The 14,893-nt window shown below is 38.8% G+C and overlaps 1 protein-coding gene across 1 annotated transcript; it reads left to right on the top strand.

The window, feature by feature from the left end:
- The first annotated feature begins 9,456 nt into the window (after positions 1 to 9,456).
- On the top strand, positions 9,457 to 13,484 carry LOC131401135 (neuroblastoma breakpoint family member 6-like protein). Its single transcript, XM_058536189.1, has 3 exons — positions 9,457 to 9,640; positions 11,651 to 11,753; positions 13,448 to 13,484. The coding sequence occupies exons 1-3, from the start codon at positions 9,505 to 9,507 to the stop codon at positions 13,482 to 13,484; spliced, it is 276 nt and encodes a 91-aa protein (XP_058392172.1). The 5' UTR covers positions 9,457 to 9,504.
- Positions 13,485 to 14,893: the final 1,409 nt, after the last annotated feature.

Below are 14,893 nucleotides of genomic sequence, written 5' to 3'. Positions count from 1 at the left end.
TATTGACTCTTGTGTCCTGTCAAATAGGCAGAGCATTGGGAAACAGATCGCAGGACTATAAAGTCAACTCATTTGAGTAATTGGACTTTAAAAAACCATTAGACAGACATAAATAAAACACATTTAAAGCTGTTTGTGAGCCTTGTTTTAGCCCATCAAGGGTGAACTTTAGCAGAGACACATAATGACAAACAGACCCTTTGGTTTCTTTGAGGAACATCACCTGACCCACTGGGAATGTGACCTTATGAGTCATCCAAGTGAGCAAGCTTTACAAGATTGGATGTAAAAGTCAGTGACTAAAGAGGTGACTTAAATGTGCTAAACACACCAACCATGACATAATTTAAACCGAAGACCATTCATCCTCCCTTGGGGGAGTGAAGCTGACACAAGGGACTGCAGAATCTGTTGCAGAATCAGGGCCCCAATGCTTACATACTGATCAGAGTGGATATCTACTTCCGATATAGAGTAGGAGCCATTGTCTCCAAAGCTACAAGTGTCACACAACCAAACCCCCTGAGCCTGCCACTATTAATTATGTTAATACTCTTGGTATCATTTTATAATAGATCACATCAGAAATAAGATTAGTCAGAACTGGGCACAAACTCATAATATTCCATGGATATATCATTGCATAGCATTGGAAAGCTTCTGGCAGTACATAATGCTGGAATAGACTGTTGAAGATTAAATTTACAAATAAGGGAGAACATTGGCTCCTAAATCTTACAACTGTTGCAAATCTTACAACTATTGCAGCTCAATACAAGGATCAATTGGCAGCCTCACCAACTGAATGGTTACTCTTAAGGAAAGCTTATTAAAGAACACACACAATATTTCACAAGCATTGGTCCACAGGAGCCCTTGTACAACCTCTGCCAGACATAGGACTTGATATGGCTGAGTTATTCCTCTTCCATGGGCTGATGATAAAGCTCCCAGTGAATGGAATAAGATTCTTCTCAAATAGGCAAAGACATAAGTCCCTGAAGATATGATCACTACCATATCTAGCTTGAATCTGAAAAGCATTTGTGGCAGGATACAAGATCAATATACAAAAATCAATTGTGTTTTGTGTGATTGCAATGCCTAATTAAAATGTAAAAAGCAATATGATTACAATAGCATCAAACATATGAAATATTTAGGGGTAAATCTGACTGAAAATTACAAAACATTTCACAGAGAAATTAATGAAGACCTAGAAAACGGACCGAACTGTTTTGTTCAAAAGTCAGGAGACTCAATATTGTTCAGATGTCAGTTGCTCCCAATTTGATCTAAAGATTCAGTGCAATCACTCTCAAAATCCCAGCAAGTATCTTTGGTAGAAAGTGACCAGTTGATTCTAAAATGAATATGAAAATGCAAATGACCTAGCGTAGCCAACACACTTGTAGAATGAAGAACAAAGTTTGAGGGCTAACTCTACCTGAATTGAAGATCTATTGTAAAGTGATGGTAATCAAAACAGATGGCTATTGGCATCTGACAGGTAAATAGATCAATGAAACAGAACATAGAGTCCAAAAATAAACTAAAACCTATATAGAGAACAGATTTTTGACAAATGTGAAAAGCAAAGTGTTGTAAAAATTATCATCTTTGCATAAGTGATGAAGGATAATCTTTTCAACAAATGAATATGGAGATGACATATCCATATGCTGTGAAAATAAATACATAAACTTGGATCCATACTGTCCACAATATACAAAAATTAACCTAAAATGGATTATAGGCCTTAATGTAAACCTTAAATCTTTAAAACTTCTAGAAGAAAACATAGTAGAAACATCATTATAACCTTGAATTAGACAACAATCTCTTAGATGTGACACCAAAACCATAATTAATGAAAGAACAAATTGATAATTTGGACTTCATCAAAATTAAAAATTTTGCTCCTCTTAAGACATTGGTAAGAGAATGAAACAGCAAGTCACACTGAGGGAGAAAATATTTGTAAATTATATATCTGATAAAGGACTTTTATCTAGAACAATAAAGAACTGTCAAAACTCAATAATCAGAAGACCAACAACTCATTTTTACAATAGATAAACAATTTGTAAAGATACTTCAGCAAAGAATATATATGGAAGGCATACAAGTACATGAGAAGATGCTCTAAATCATTAATCTTTAGGAGAATGCAAATTTCAATTACTGCATACCAATTACAATGGCTACAACAAAAAGAATCCCCATTCCACGTATTGGCAAGGATGTGTAGGAACTAGAACTCTCATGTACTGCTGATGGGAATGTGAAATTGTACAACTAATTTAGAAAACATTTTGAAAGTTTTAAAAATATGAAAACTATAGCTACCAAAGGACACCAGCATTCCACCCAAGAGAAAAGAAAGGATATATCCACACAAATTTGTTGATAGAAGCTTTATTTATTTATTTATTTATTTATTTATTTATTTATTTATTTATTTATTGTGAGGAAGTTCAGCCCTGAGCTAACATCTGCCAATCCTCCTCCTTTTGCTGAGGAAGACTGACCCTGAGCTAACACCACGCCCATCTTCCTCCCCTTTATATGGGACGCTGCGACAGCATGGCTCCACAAGCGCTGCGTTGGTGCGCGCCAGGATCCAAAGCGGTGAACCACGGGCCGCCACAGCGGAGCGCGCGCTTAACCGCTTGCGCCACCGGGCCGGCCCGTAGAAGCTTTATTTTTAATGCCAGAATACCATCCAAATCCATCAACAGGTGAATGAAGAAAACTAATTGTGGTGTATCCATCTCATGGAATACTACTCAGTTTAGCAGAATGACTTCTTGATACACAGAACAACATGGGTCAATCTCAAAATAATTATTCTGAGTAAAAAACGTCAAAACAACATAATGCATATAGTATATGATTCCATTTATATCACAACTTAGAAAATGCAAATTGATCTTTTGTGACAGAAAGCCAAGGGTTGGTTTCCTGGGGTGGGACTGCAAGGAAGGAATTATTAGGAGCACAAGGAAACTTCTGGGGGTGATAGATACATTCACTGTCTTGATTATGGATGTGTATACATGAACAAACTTATTAAATTGTACATCTGAATTACATGCACTTTAGTGCATGTAAATTATATCTCAATATAGCAAAATATTAGAAAATAACTTTCATAGCCTTAAATTCAATAAATACTTTTCATATTTTCAAAAATGTCAACCATATTGTCAGGACAAAAGAGAAAAACCGTATGATTATCTTGGCATATGCAGAAAAAGCATTTGACAGAACTGAAAACGTTTTTCATGATTAAAAAACACACAAAACTCCAACATGCTAAAAATAGAAGGCAGCAGTTTCAACCTAACTAAAGGCAGATTTGAAAAAACCACTGGTAACGTTATTCTGAATGGTAAAAGATTGAATGCTTTTCTGTTAAGACAGAGAAAAGGCAAGAAAGCCTGCTGTCGCTTCTTCAATTCAACAATAAACCAGAGATCTTAACCAGTGCATAAAGTGAGAAAAATAAAGCATACAGATTGGAAAGAAAGAATAGAAACTATCTTTATTATAGCTGACATGATTGTGTATGTAAACAACCCTTAGGAATCTACAAAAAACCCACTAAAACTAATAAATGAGTTTGCCAATGTTGCAGAATATAAGATCAATAAAAATAACCTGTTATATTTCTATACATTAGCAATGACTATTTCAAAAATGAAATACAAAATACAATTTCATTTAAAATAGCATCTAAAATCTTGATATGCTTAGGGATAAATACAACACAATATGTGTAAGACCAGTACAATAAAAACAGTGCTTTGAGAAATTAAAAAAGAACTAAAGTAGTGGTGAGATAAACGTCGTGGATTGGAAGAATCAGTATGGTTAAGATGTCAGTTTTCCTCAAATTTGTCAACAGATCCAATGGAATCCCAATCAAATTTCCAGCAGACGTTTTGGTGGAAGTTCACAAACTGCTTCTTCAATTTATCTGGAAATGTAAGTGATCAAGAATAGGAAAAGCAGTGTTACAAGAAAAGAATAAAGGTGAATGCGTGACACTACCTATTTCCAGAATTACTATAGAGTTACAAAAATCAACATCGTGGGGTGTTGTTAAAAAGGAAGAAACATCAATCAATGGAAGAGAAGAGAAAGACCAGAAATAGACCCTTACACATATGGTCAATTGATTTTCAACCAAGTTTCCAAGGCAATTCAGTGGACAAAATTCATTCTTCTCAGCAAAAGGTAATAGAAAACTAGATATCCATATTAGAAAATATCAAACCTTTTTGCACATCATACAAATTTTAACTAAAAATGGATCATAGCCATATATGTAAAAGCTAGAACTATAAAACTTCCCAGGAAAATGTTTTTGCATGCTTAAAGTAGGCAGCGAATGATTTCTTAGGACATGAAAACAAACCTATCTTTATCTTTCTGTATCTTTATTTCCAAACACATATACCATTAGGAGAACCTCAAGAAAAAGTACAGTATAGGAGATAATATTATATTTATCTCTAACAAAGGATTTTCCTCTAGAATATATATATCATGTAGTCTGATAAGATAATCAACACAATAAAACAATGGGTCAAAAGACTTGAATAGACACTTCACAAAACAAGATATACAAATGGTTAATTAGCTTAACTCATTAGCCATCAGGGAAGTAAATCAATACTACTGTGAGACATCATTGCATATCCATATATGTGAATGTTCATGATAGATTTATTCATAATAGCCAAAAATGACACAAGAGTCTGGTAAGAGAGAAATGTATAAACAAACATGGCATATACTTGGAATCCTACTCAGCAATAAAAAGGCATGAACTGTTGATGCATGTAGTATGTGGATGAATTTTGAAATCATTGTGCTGTATGAAAGAAGGCAGACGCAAAAGGTCCATGTATGTTTCCACTTATGTAAAATTGTTCAAAATGCAGTGATCTATAGTGACAGTGGTTGCCTGGGGTTGAGGGTGGAGGGAGTGATGGACTTAAAAGATGCACAGAAAATTTTGAGGTAATGGAAATGCCCTGCATCTTGATTGTAGCAGTAGTTTTATTAGTGTATACATCTGACAAAATGCATTTAACTGTACACATTAAAGGGATGCAGTCTGCTGGACCTAAATTATATCTCAATAAAGTTGATTTCCTAATCCATTGTGTTCATCCGTACTAGTAAATAGTAGTTGGAAAAAGAAATTCGATAAGACACAATAGAGATTAACAACTCAAGTCATTAAATGCGGGGAATATATATGTATAATGAGGCAGATACAAGACCCCTAAAAACTATTGTTGAGAGAAATTAAGACTAAGTAAATAGAGAAATATAGTGTATCTCAATTTCATTGATTGTCAGACTCAGTTTTGTTAGGATGTCAAATCAACATTATTTTGATTAATATTGCATCTGCATTTTTGGTGAAATTGACAAGTTAATTTTAAAATATATATGGAAATCAATCAACTTAGAAAAGGCAAGATACTCTTGAGGAAGCATTCAGATGGAGGACTTACTCTACTTGATTTCAAAATTAACTTTAAAGCTACAGTAATTAAAAAAACTATAGTACTGGTGTAAGTAAACATAAATATATCAAAATGAAAGAACAAAGATTCAAAAATATACCCACATTTGTATAGTTATTTGACTTTAAAAAATATTAATACACCAATATTCTTCACTGGGGAAATGAAAGATTTTTCAGTAAAAGGTGCTAGAGAAAAAAAATATTTATTTTTCCAAAAAAGGTAATATTAACAACCACTTCCCACCACACATTGAGATTAATTGCAGATGTGAAAGTTAAAATTGTAAAGCTAGTAAAGAAAAATAAGAAATATTTTCACGAACTTGGCATAAGCAAATATTTCTAAGACAGGACACAATAGCACTCAGCATAATAAGAAATCAATTAAATTGTGCTTCATAAAAAACAAAAGCTTCTGTTCACCTAAGTATTGTTTAAAAACTGAGAAGGCCATCTATAGACCAGGTATAATTATTTGCAATACATATATCTGACAATGCACTCATCCAAAATATATAAAGAACTCCTATAAATCACAAAGAAAATGAAAAACACCCAGCAGAAAGATTTGAAAAGGTCCTTCTGAAAAGAAGATATACAAATGACCAATAAGCATATTAAAATTAAAATGTGATATCACTACACAGCTAGCAGAATGGCTAAAATTAAAACGATTGAAAATACTAAGTGTATGAGAATGTGGAATAAATGGAAATGGACTATGGAAATGGAAAATGACAACTACTTGGCAAAACTCTGGACACTTTCTACCCTTTCACCATGTGATTCCACCCTTAGCTATATATACCCAGGAGAAAGGAGTGCATATCTCCATGAAAAGAATTGTTCGAGAATATTTATAGTTAATTTATACATAATAGGCAAAAAATAAACCTGTCCATCATCAGAAAAACAGATCGTCAATTTGTGCTCTAATCATACAATAGAATATTACTTGGCAAAACAAACAAACAAACAAAAAAAACCCCAACCAACTAAACAAACAAATGTCTAGCACGTACAACCGCTTGGCATTGAAACTCAAAACCAGATGTTGAGTAAAGAAATCAAAAGAAAAGAGAACATACAATATGATACTATTTTTATGAAGCACAAGAATAAGCAAAATTAATCTACAGTGAGAGAATTCAGAATACAGTCATTATTTGGAGGATGGGTATTGACTGGCAAGGAGCACAAGAGAACTTTTGGGGATGATGGGAAATGTTCTATATCTGGATCTGGATGGTGATTACACATTGCATACATATATGAAATTCATTGAGCTATTCCCTAAAGTTTTGCTCTATGGAAATTATACCTCCATAAAGAACTGCTGACATAAAAAAAAAATAGAGAGAGAGATGACAAAACTAAAAGAAGTGACAAATGACAGAAGACAGGTAACATATGTTCAGCATACATTAATAGGACTCCCTTGAGAAGAATCACAAAGCAACAGGACAGAACAAACACTAAAAAGTATAATTTAAGGAAAAAAGTTAAATTTAAAAGCTCAAAAAATATTAAAATGACACACTGCAGCCTTGGGAAAATCATCTTAGAACAACAAATTCTGAGACTTATTCCAGCAAAAGTACTATCATTCAGTTCGATAGAATGGTACGAGGTTGGATTTGAAGGCCAAACAGAACCGAATTCTAATCCCCAACTCCCCTCTTCTCTACATTTGTGACCTTTTGAAATTTGTAGTCTTTCTGAGTTTTTTTTTTCTCATCAGGAAAAGGATACTATCTGAGCAATAAGATAGTTCATAGGATTAAGTATGATCACCTAACAGTACACATGAACTGTAATAGTCATTGAGAATATATTTGACTTTGAGTTCTCCTTTACCCATTTTAAAATCACAGACAGACAACAGTTAGCAAAGAACAGATGAGATGTTCTAAAATAAATATCCCTCTACCATTTCCAGCAAGAAATCATGCATATAGTGAAAGGAACTGGAGAAGAACCAATTCATGTTGAAGAACCTTCCTGAAACCATGAAGCAGGTCTAGTTTCCATCTAAGACCAGAGATGAAAGTCTTGACCAGGTCCAGCTCCTGCAGTCTTCTCTGTCTGAGGTGGACTGAAGAAGTTCACTCCAGCCTTAGGACAACCTGAACTCCTGGACAAGTGTTCCTCAGAAAGATAGTCAGTTGCTCAACTTGAAAGGCCCTGAGCAATTTGTGCAACTGGGTGGGGTTAAGACCAGCTCAGTTACGTGACACGGACTCTCACCGGAATCAAAGCCAGAATATTAATAGACACCCTTTCCCAAATTTCTGTAATAGGCCATTAGATGCTCCATAGGAGGGGCAACAGGCAATGAACATCAATTGAGAGAAATATGAATCAATGGACAGGAGACAGAATTAAATAATGCCCATCTTCCTTCCTAACTGAAACCCAGAAAAATTCTCATTCAAAAAGCAGTGTTTTGAGGAGTACATAGGTGTAAATCTTCCTGACATGGATTAGATACTGGTTTCTTAAATATGCACAAGCAACCCAAGAATAAATAGACCAACTGGATTCATCAAAATTAAAAATTGTTGTGTTTCAATTAACCCTATCAAGGACGTGAAAAGACAATCCACAGAATGGGAGAAATATTTGCCAATTGTATATCTGATGAAGGTCTAGTATCCAGAATACATAAAGAATTCTTATAACTGAGCAAGAAAAAGAAAACCCAATTTAAAAATGGAGAAAAGAGTTTAAATAGACATTTCTCTAAAGAATCTATACAAAGGAAACAATGAAACATGAAAAGATGCTCAATATCGTTAGTCATTAGGAAAATGCAGCTTGAAACCACAGTGAAATCTCTCTTCACACCAGCAAGTATGACTTAAACAAATAAAAGACAATAATGTGTTGGGGAGGATGTGGAGAAATGGGAATTCTTCTACATTGCTAGTGGGTATGTGAAATGGTGTAGTTGCTTTGCTTTGGAAAATAGCTTGGCAGTTCCTGAAAAAGTGAAACACAGAGTTAACGCATGACCCAACAATTGCGCTCCTGAGTATATAATCGAGAGACCTGAAAACAAATGTACATTCAAAGGGAAAAGACGCTGACAGAACACAGGGATGCAGCAACACAGAGAGTCAGGACAGAAAACATTTTTTTGAATTAATTATTCATTCACTTCTTATGATACTCTGTTTTTGCCCTACATTTCTTAATGGATATAGAAAAAATGGGTAAGATTCAGAGACAAACATCATGAGAGACTAAAAGGTTGACATTTTTCACATGTGTAAAAGCCTTAAGATCTGTTTTAATTGAAGGAGAAGATGGGGTGACTTCATTGACAGCCCTTAAGAAAATAAAATTTGTTGGGAACTCTTTCTGCCTTGATGTTTCTGTAAACACACAGGAATGAACAATGAGAAATATGCTTAGATATTTTCTGGGAAGAGATAGGTCAGTGGTATCAGCACAAGGGTAGACAACTCTTGAGAGTAGCTGCAGAGGGGTGGTCACAATTGGTGGTGACCTTCAGAAGAGACTAGACGGCCTTGTGCATCAGCATGGCCTATGCAAGTGGAAGGCAGGGGCGCCTAAGATTCCATAACACCCCCCACCTTCCAATTGTGTTATGCCAACTCCAGACCATTGCCTGGCACGCTGGGTTCTCCCTCCCTCACTCCTTTTGCAGTGTGAGCTACGGACAGTGCCTTCGGCTCTGAGCTCTGGCATTTTGAACCTTGTTTTGTCAGTTATGGACGGTCAAGCGTTGTGGGGTGTTGATCAAGTGGTTCCCAACAGTAAGTTAAGAATTCCTGTATCATCACTCCTCAGTCATGATTGAACCTATTTGATTTCACTTGTTTTTAACCTGTTCTGTGTTTGGGTTTCTTCTCCCCAGTCCCTGGTTTGACCTCTGCTGCTGCACGTCACCATGGCCATGTCTTAGCCCTCTGTCTAATCTGAGGGCAGACATGACCACCCTGGACATCAAAGAGGAGCTTCAATCCCAGCTGGCAAAAAGCAAGCAGGACTTCAGAGACCTTAGAGAGAAGTTCCTTATATCCCAAGTGACTGCCTACATCCTGGCCAACCAGCTGCAGAAATACAGTAAGTCCGACAGGGTCATGGTCACCAAAGTGGTGAATGATCACTGTCTTCCCTCTAAGAAACTAAAAACTCTCCAGACCTTATCTTGTATTCCCTTTGTTAAAATAACTTTCATTCTGACCAGGATCCAGGAAAAGTACAAGTGGATATCTTGGCCTCAGTGTGCTGAGCATGGGAAAACTGAGGCACAAAGAATTTAGGGACTTTCTCAGGTTTGCAGTGAGGTACCAAGTGGAATTAGGTTAAAATCCCAGTTATTGATCCCTAGTGCAGGCGCAGAACTGCCTGTTTCTCTCAGAAACAGGATTAACTGCTTCTCTCAGGATCCTCTCTGTACTGAGTGAGATCCTGCGTCACTGGTGGCCTAAATGTCTGAGACTAATGAACTCTGTCAGTTCAAGCTTCCCCGAGGTCCCATTGGCAAAGCGCTGTGCTGGTTACACTGGGGAGATGGGGTGATGGTACACACTGGAGGAAGCAGGTGATGGTACCTGCTTTAAAGGGGCTTGAAGATGAGTCTGCTTCTCACTGAAACTGTGGTATCTATGAGTGATGCCATCAAGACAGAGACTACACAGCTGAGAGGGAAGCCGAGGTTCCTGAGCACAGGGTCTGCTTTCTGAGTCCAAGGAAGCCATTTTACCACTTGTGGTGAGGTTGAGGGTGTTTCTGGGGAAATCAGAGAATCCGTACCACCCCCTCTGTCTCTCTCTGAGCTTGTGAACCTTCAATGATGCAGCACGGCCAGCAGGTCCAGGTGACCTTGAGGGTCTGGGACATGAGACTTGTGGCCAAAGTGGGAATGAGGGTAAGTGGGGGAGGCCACCAGCCCCAGGAAAAACTCAAGCCAGTGTGTGGGGCAGATCGTTCCTTCCCCTAGTCAGACTCACAATTGGAAGCTCGATCTCCTGTTCAGTAAGACGGGGCTGTAGTGATGAAAGGAATCGCGAGAACAGGGGCCCGTGCGCGACAGAGTGATTAGAAGGAATCTTGACAACTCTGAGCCTGAATTGGTGTCATTTTCCAATAAACCATCGAGGGGATAATTAAAAATAACTGACACAGAGAAAAGTAAACATTGAAGCCTGCTATTGAAGAAAGTGAAGACATGAGCTTTTGGGAAAGGACAAACTAAGTTCTATTTACATCTTTCCTTATAATCATAACATAACTGTAGGAAACAAATTTTGAAGAGAATAAAGAAGAAAGATGTCACCCAAGACCCTGGTGTCGAGGTAACAAGGTACAGTGGTCCAGAGCATGGACTCTGGGCCAGTCTTCCTGGGCTCAAATCCAAGCTGCAGATCTTTCTGTGCTTCAGTTTCCTCTTCTCTTAAAATAATACTGTAATAGGTCCTACTTCTTTGAGTTGTTGCAATGAATTACACAAGTTATTTCTGTAAAGCTCCTAAAACAGTTCTCTGCACAGAGTAAACAGTTTATTAGTTTTTCCTTCTACTATTTTTAATTGAACTCAAACTTTATTAATGTCTGTACATGTTTCCATCAAGATTTTTGGTCTTATGCCTAATATTTTACAGAATTCACATCAATTTTTTTATCTTTGAGATACTTATGCTTAAAATTCTGAGCTCAGGGGAACCAACAGTTAGTAATCCAGGGGCTTTCTCAAGCACACCGGAATCGCTACTTCCAGCCCCTGCTTAGTGTTTTACTCAAGAGGCTGCAAGTGTTGGTCAAGTGGCCTGTGCTTCAGGGTCACCCTCAGGGGATGCGAATTCTGGCCAGTTCATCTGTCGAGTTACTCCCTATGACTTGGGGCTTCTTTTTGCTCAGCTCTAAAACAGGGCGTAACCAAATACCATGTAGTTGGGAGGCTGAGGAATAAGATGTGGAAATCCCAGCGGAGAGCCTGGTGCTGGGGTTACATCTCTCTCCGAGAGAGAGAGAGACAGAGAGAGAGATGGACCCTGCCTCCTCCCTTGAAGGCGGTGACCACAGCAGCACAGCCAGCTTTCCACTGAGGCAGGCCTCTCTGTCTTTTCTCAGAGTGTGGAGAGTGCAAAGGCATCGTTGAATCCGTGTTGAAGAAGGAACTGCATTCTAATGAGGGGAATCTGGCAGAGAAGTCAACCTTAGCTCAGAAGCTCAGGTAAGGAGAGCTCTGTGTAGGGCGGCTGGTGGGAAGGAGTAGGAATCTCAGAAGTGGGGCAAAGAAGAAATCTGGGCCAGGAGAAGGGCAGAAATTTTTATGGCAGGCACATGTGAACAAATACTTATAAAACAATTAAAGAACAATAATTGGTAACTTATGGACTCTAATTATTCAGACCCTCATTCACTTTTTTAGAAAATACTTATGGAGCTGAAATTCATATAACATGAAATTCACCAAATTCAAGTGAACAATTCAGTTGCATTTAGTACACTCACGATGTCATGCAATCACTACCTCATTTCCCTTTAATCACAGTCACCTCCTGAGTGACTACGGCTTGTTATCCTTTCATTCAAAAGAATGCTGTCTTCTTGATCCTGTCATTCTCATGTCTGTCCAATTAACACCAGCTGTACCTGTCCACATTTCTGTGTCTGGCTTTGTGTCTATTCACTGCATGAGGCTCTATGTATGTTTTCACGTGGAAATGGACATGGCTGGAGTGAGGAACTGAAGGGACATCTTTTTGAAGCAGGTTTAGGAAGACATTTGGTTTTGTTTACAGAAGAAAACAATGAATGGGATGTCAAAGGGTCCTACAGGATCACTCTCTCATAGAGAAGAAGTCTTTGTTTTACCTTCTTCTTTCTCTTTGCCACAGGCAGGTCACCACACTTGTGCCAGAATTCTGCTTCAAGGGCTCTTTGGGGAAATTCTCTGAGAAATGTTTTTGAAAATCTTTAGAATCTATCAGTCATCCCTTCTCACTCTTAAATTTTCTCTACTATCCCACCTTAGGGAATATTAGTGTCCTAATTCAAGATCAGGAACAACAGCTAACCTGGTTATGACAGAGATTACAGGAAGGGAGAGACATCTCCATCCTACTCAGTCAGCACCTCAAGGACCTCCTCATACACAATGACGTTGACAACTGCCAGGGGCAGGGCTTCCGAGAACAATTGGCTGAAGGACACAGGCTGGCAGAGAGCATTGTCCGCAAGCTCAGCCCAGGTAAGGTGGCCACAGGCCCTGATTGCCCTGAGCTCCTCCAAGGTCCCCGGCTCACAAGAGACTCCACAGCTCCACTCGTAATGTTTTTACCAGCTGTCCTGGTTTCCACATCACACTTGGGGCCATGCCAGGACGAGGACTGGCTGGGTGGGAACAGAGAGGAGAAATGCACAGGGTGGAGGTCATAGTGTTCCACATGTCTGCTTCCTCCCTGATGGACCATGGTCTTTGGGGCAGGAGGCAGCATTCACCCAGTGTTAGAGCACAGAAAGGAGGACATGACAGGAGGCAGCTTGTTAGACTGCAAAGAACCCTGGACTAAATGTGGAAGGTTCCAGGCTCCAGCCTGAGAGCTGTCTTCTTAACAGTGGGCGAGCAGTTGATTTTTATTCCTTGATATTTTTCTCCTCATCTGTAAATGGATCCAATAATCTGTTGATGGTATCTGTAATTTGTAATATTTACCAATGCACTTGAGAAAAAAGAGAGCCCCTCACTGTCTGGGGTTGGATAGGATACTTGATTTAGTAGAACTCGGTGGTGGAAAAGCTGTTTAGACCGCAAACTTTCCATAGAGAGAATTTCGCTCAATAACATACAGAAGCCAACGTGGAGGGCCTATGAACTCCTCAGTTAGAGGCACATGGGACAGGGTTGTTCTCCTCTTCTTACAGCAAGGAGGAGGTTCGATGTGAGAGTGAAGGGACATAGAGCCTGTGCCTATGGCAGGATTTGTGGCAGGGTGGAGGATACAGTTGTAGAAGTCGAGATGGACATTGGACAAGTATCCAGTGATATGGAGAACAAAAGACAATTTAAAATTTTGCACAATTTCAGGCACAGCATGCCATGATGTTGATCTACCAGATCAGAGACACACTGCTTGATGCATCAGAAATCCATGCTAGGGCAGATCTTTAAAGACAATGATTTAGAAGTTCGGCACAATACTAACTCATACACAGATCTTTATGTGTCTATGGCCATTGAAGCCACTGTGTTAGCTTCCCACAGTGAAGTGGGAAATAGCTGACTAGACATTTCTGAATTGGTTTGCAGAAAATCCTGAAGATGAGGGGGATGAACAAGCATAAGAAACATTCACCCTCAGGTAACTGTGAATCATCAGGAGCAGTAAAGGGTGGGTAAAATATGGAGAGGGTCTCAGAAAGAACAGTAAGTGGGGTCAAGAGCATCAGAGATGCCAGATGCAAGGATAAGCACAACTGCTGATCATGTGGATTGAATTCTCTCACCAACAATGAAATGGCCCTGTTAACTTGGGTGTCTGTTGTCTCTGTGGGGTTATAAGTATGACCCCTTAGGTCATTAAGCCTTAGGCCTTAGGATTTCCTGCACACACAGAAATTACCTATACTCTCCTGTAACTGAACACCAGGATGAGATGCATATCTACTTCCTACACAGTTATCTTAGTTCCTTGTTTTGAAGGTAACTAGCAAAGGAATTAATAAAGAAGTAACTAGCAAAATCAATCACTAAGAAAAGGACCTAGACAAAAAAAGAAAAAATTCCTTGTCATGTGACAAGTATGAGAAAGAGGTCTAGAAGGCACAGCATCTCTGGGAGTCTACAATGCCTCAAGAGCTGTATGTTAAATTCAACAGGACTCAGGTACATGGTGCTAGCACTTGGTATGATTCTCCATTTGTGCTTTGTGCCGTGACTGTGTGATACTGGGATAGTTGAATCTCATTCCTCATCAGTGGTTACATGGCCAGCGCACTGAGCACCTGCTGCTCTGTCTCTCTCCCACCCCACGGCAGCCACACTCTTCTCCTCAGATATGAGGATAGTTACTTCTCTTTAAGGGGACTTCCCTCTTGCTTCTGTAACCCCTCCGTGTGCTTCCCATCAAAACTAGCAAGGGCACCACGGTGTCTGATCCTCCTGGTTTAATCTTCTTTCATCTTTGTCCCACCTTGCACATCATGGAGCTGCAGGAGGTTGAAAAGAAGGAAGTCCAGCAAGACTCACAGGATCAACGTGTTTTGCCTTCTTCAATTTGCCAAGAAGGTTCTGACTATGACCAGCCTGACAATGATGGCAAATTCGCATTGGCTGAACAGGCAGTCAGCTCTGCTCTGGATGTAGCCTGT

This window comes from Diceros bicornis, chromosome 4, assembly GCF_020826845.1.
Source record: "Diceros bicornis minor isolate mBicDic1 chromosome 4, mDicBic1.mat.cur, whole genome shotgun sequence".
NCBI classification, from domain to species: Eukaryota; Metazoa; Chordata; class Mammalia; order Perissodactyla; family Rhinocerotidae; genus Diceros; species Diceros bicornis.
This window is presented reverse-complemented; position numbering and strand designations above follow the sequence as displayed.

Coding starts and splice junctions, on each gene's coding strand:
- LOC131401135 (XM_058536189.1), top strand. CDS start 9,505: ATGACCACCCTGGACATCAAAGAGGAGCTTCAATCCCAGCTGGCAAAA. Junction 9,641..11,650: donor CAACCAGCTGCAGAAATACA/GTAAGTCCGACA, acceptor GTCTTTTCTCAG/AGTGTGGAGAGTGCAAAGGC. Junction 11,754..13,447: donor ACCTTAGCTCAGAAGCTCAG/GTAAGGAGAGCT, acceptor CTCTTCTTACAG/CAAGGAGGAGGTTCGATGTG.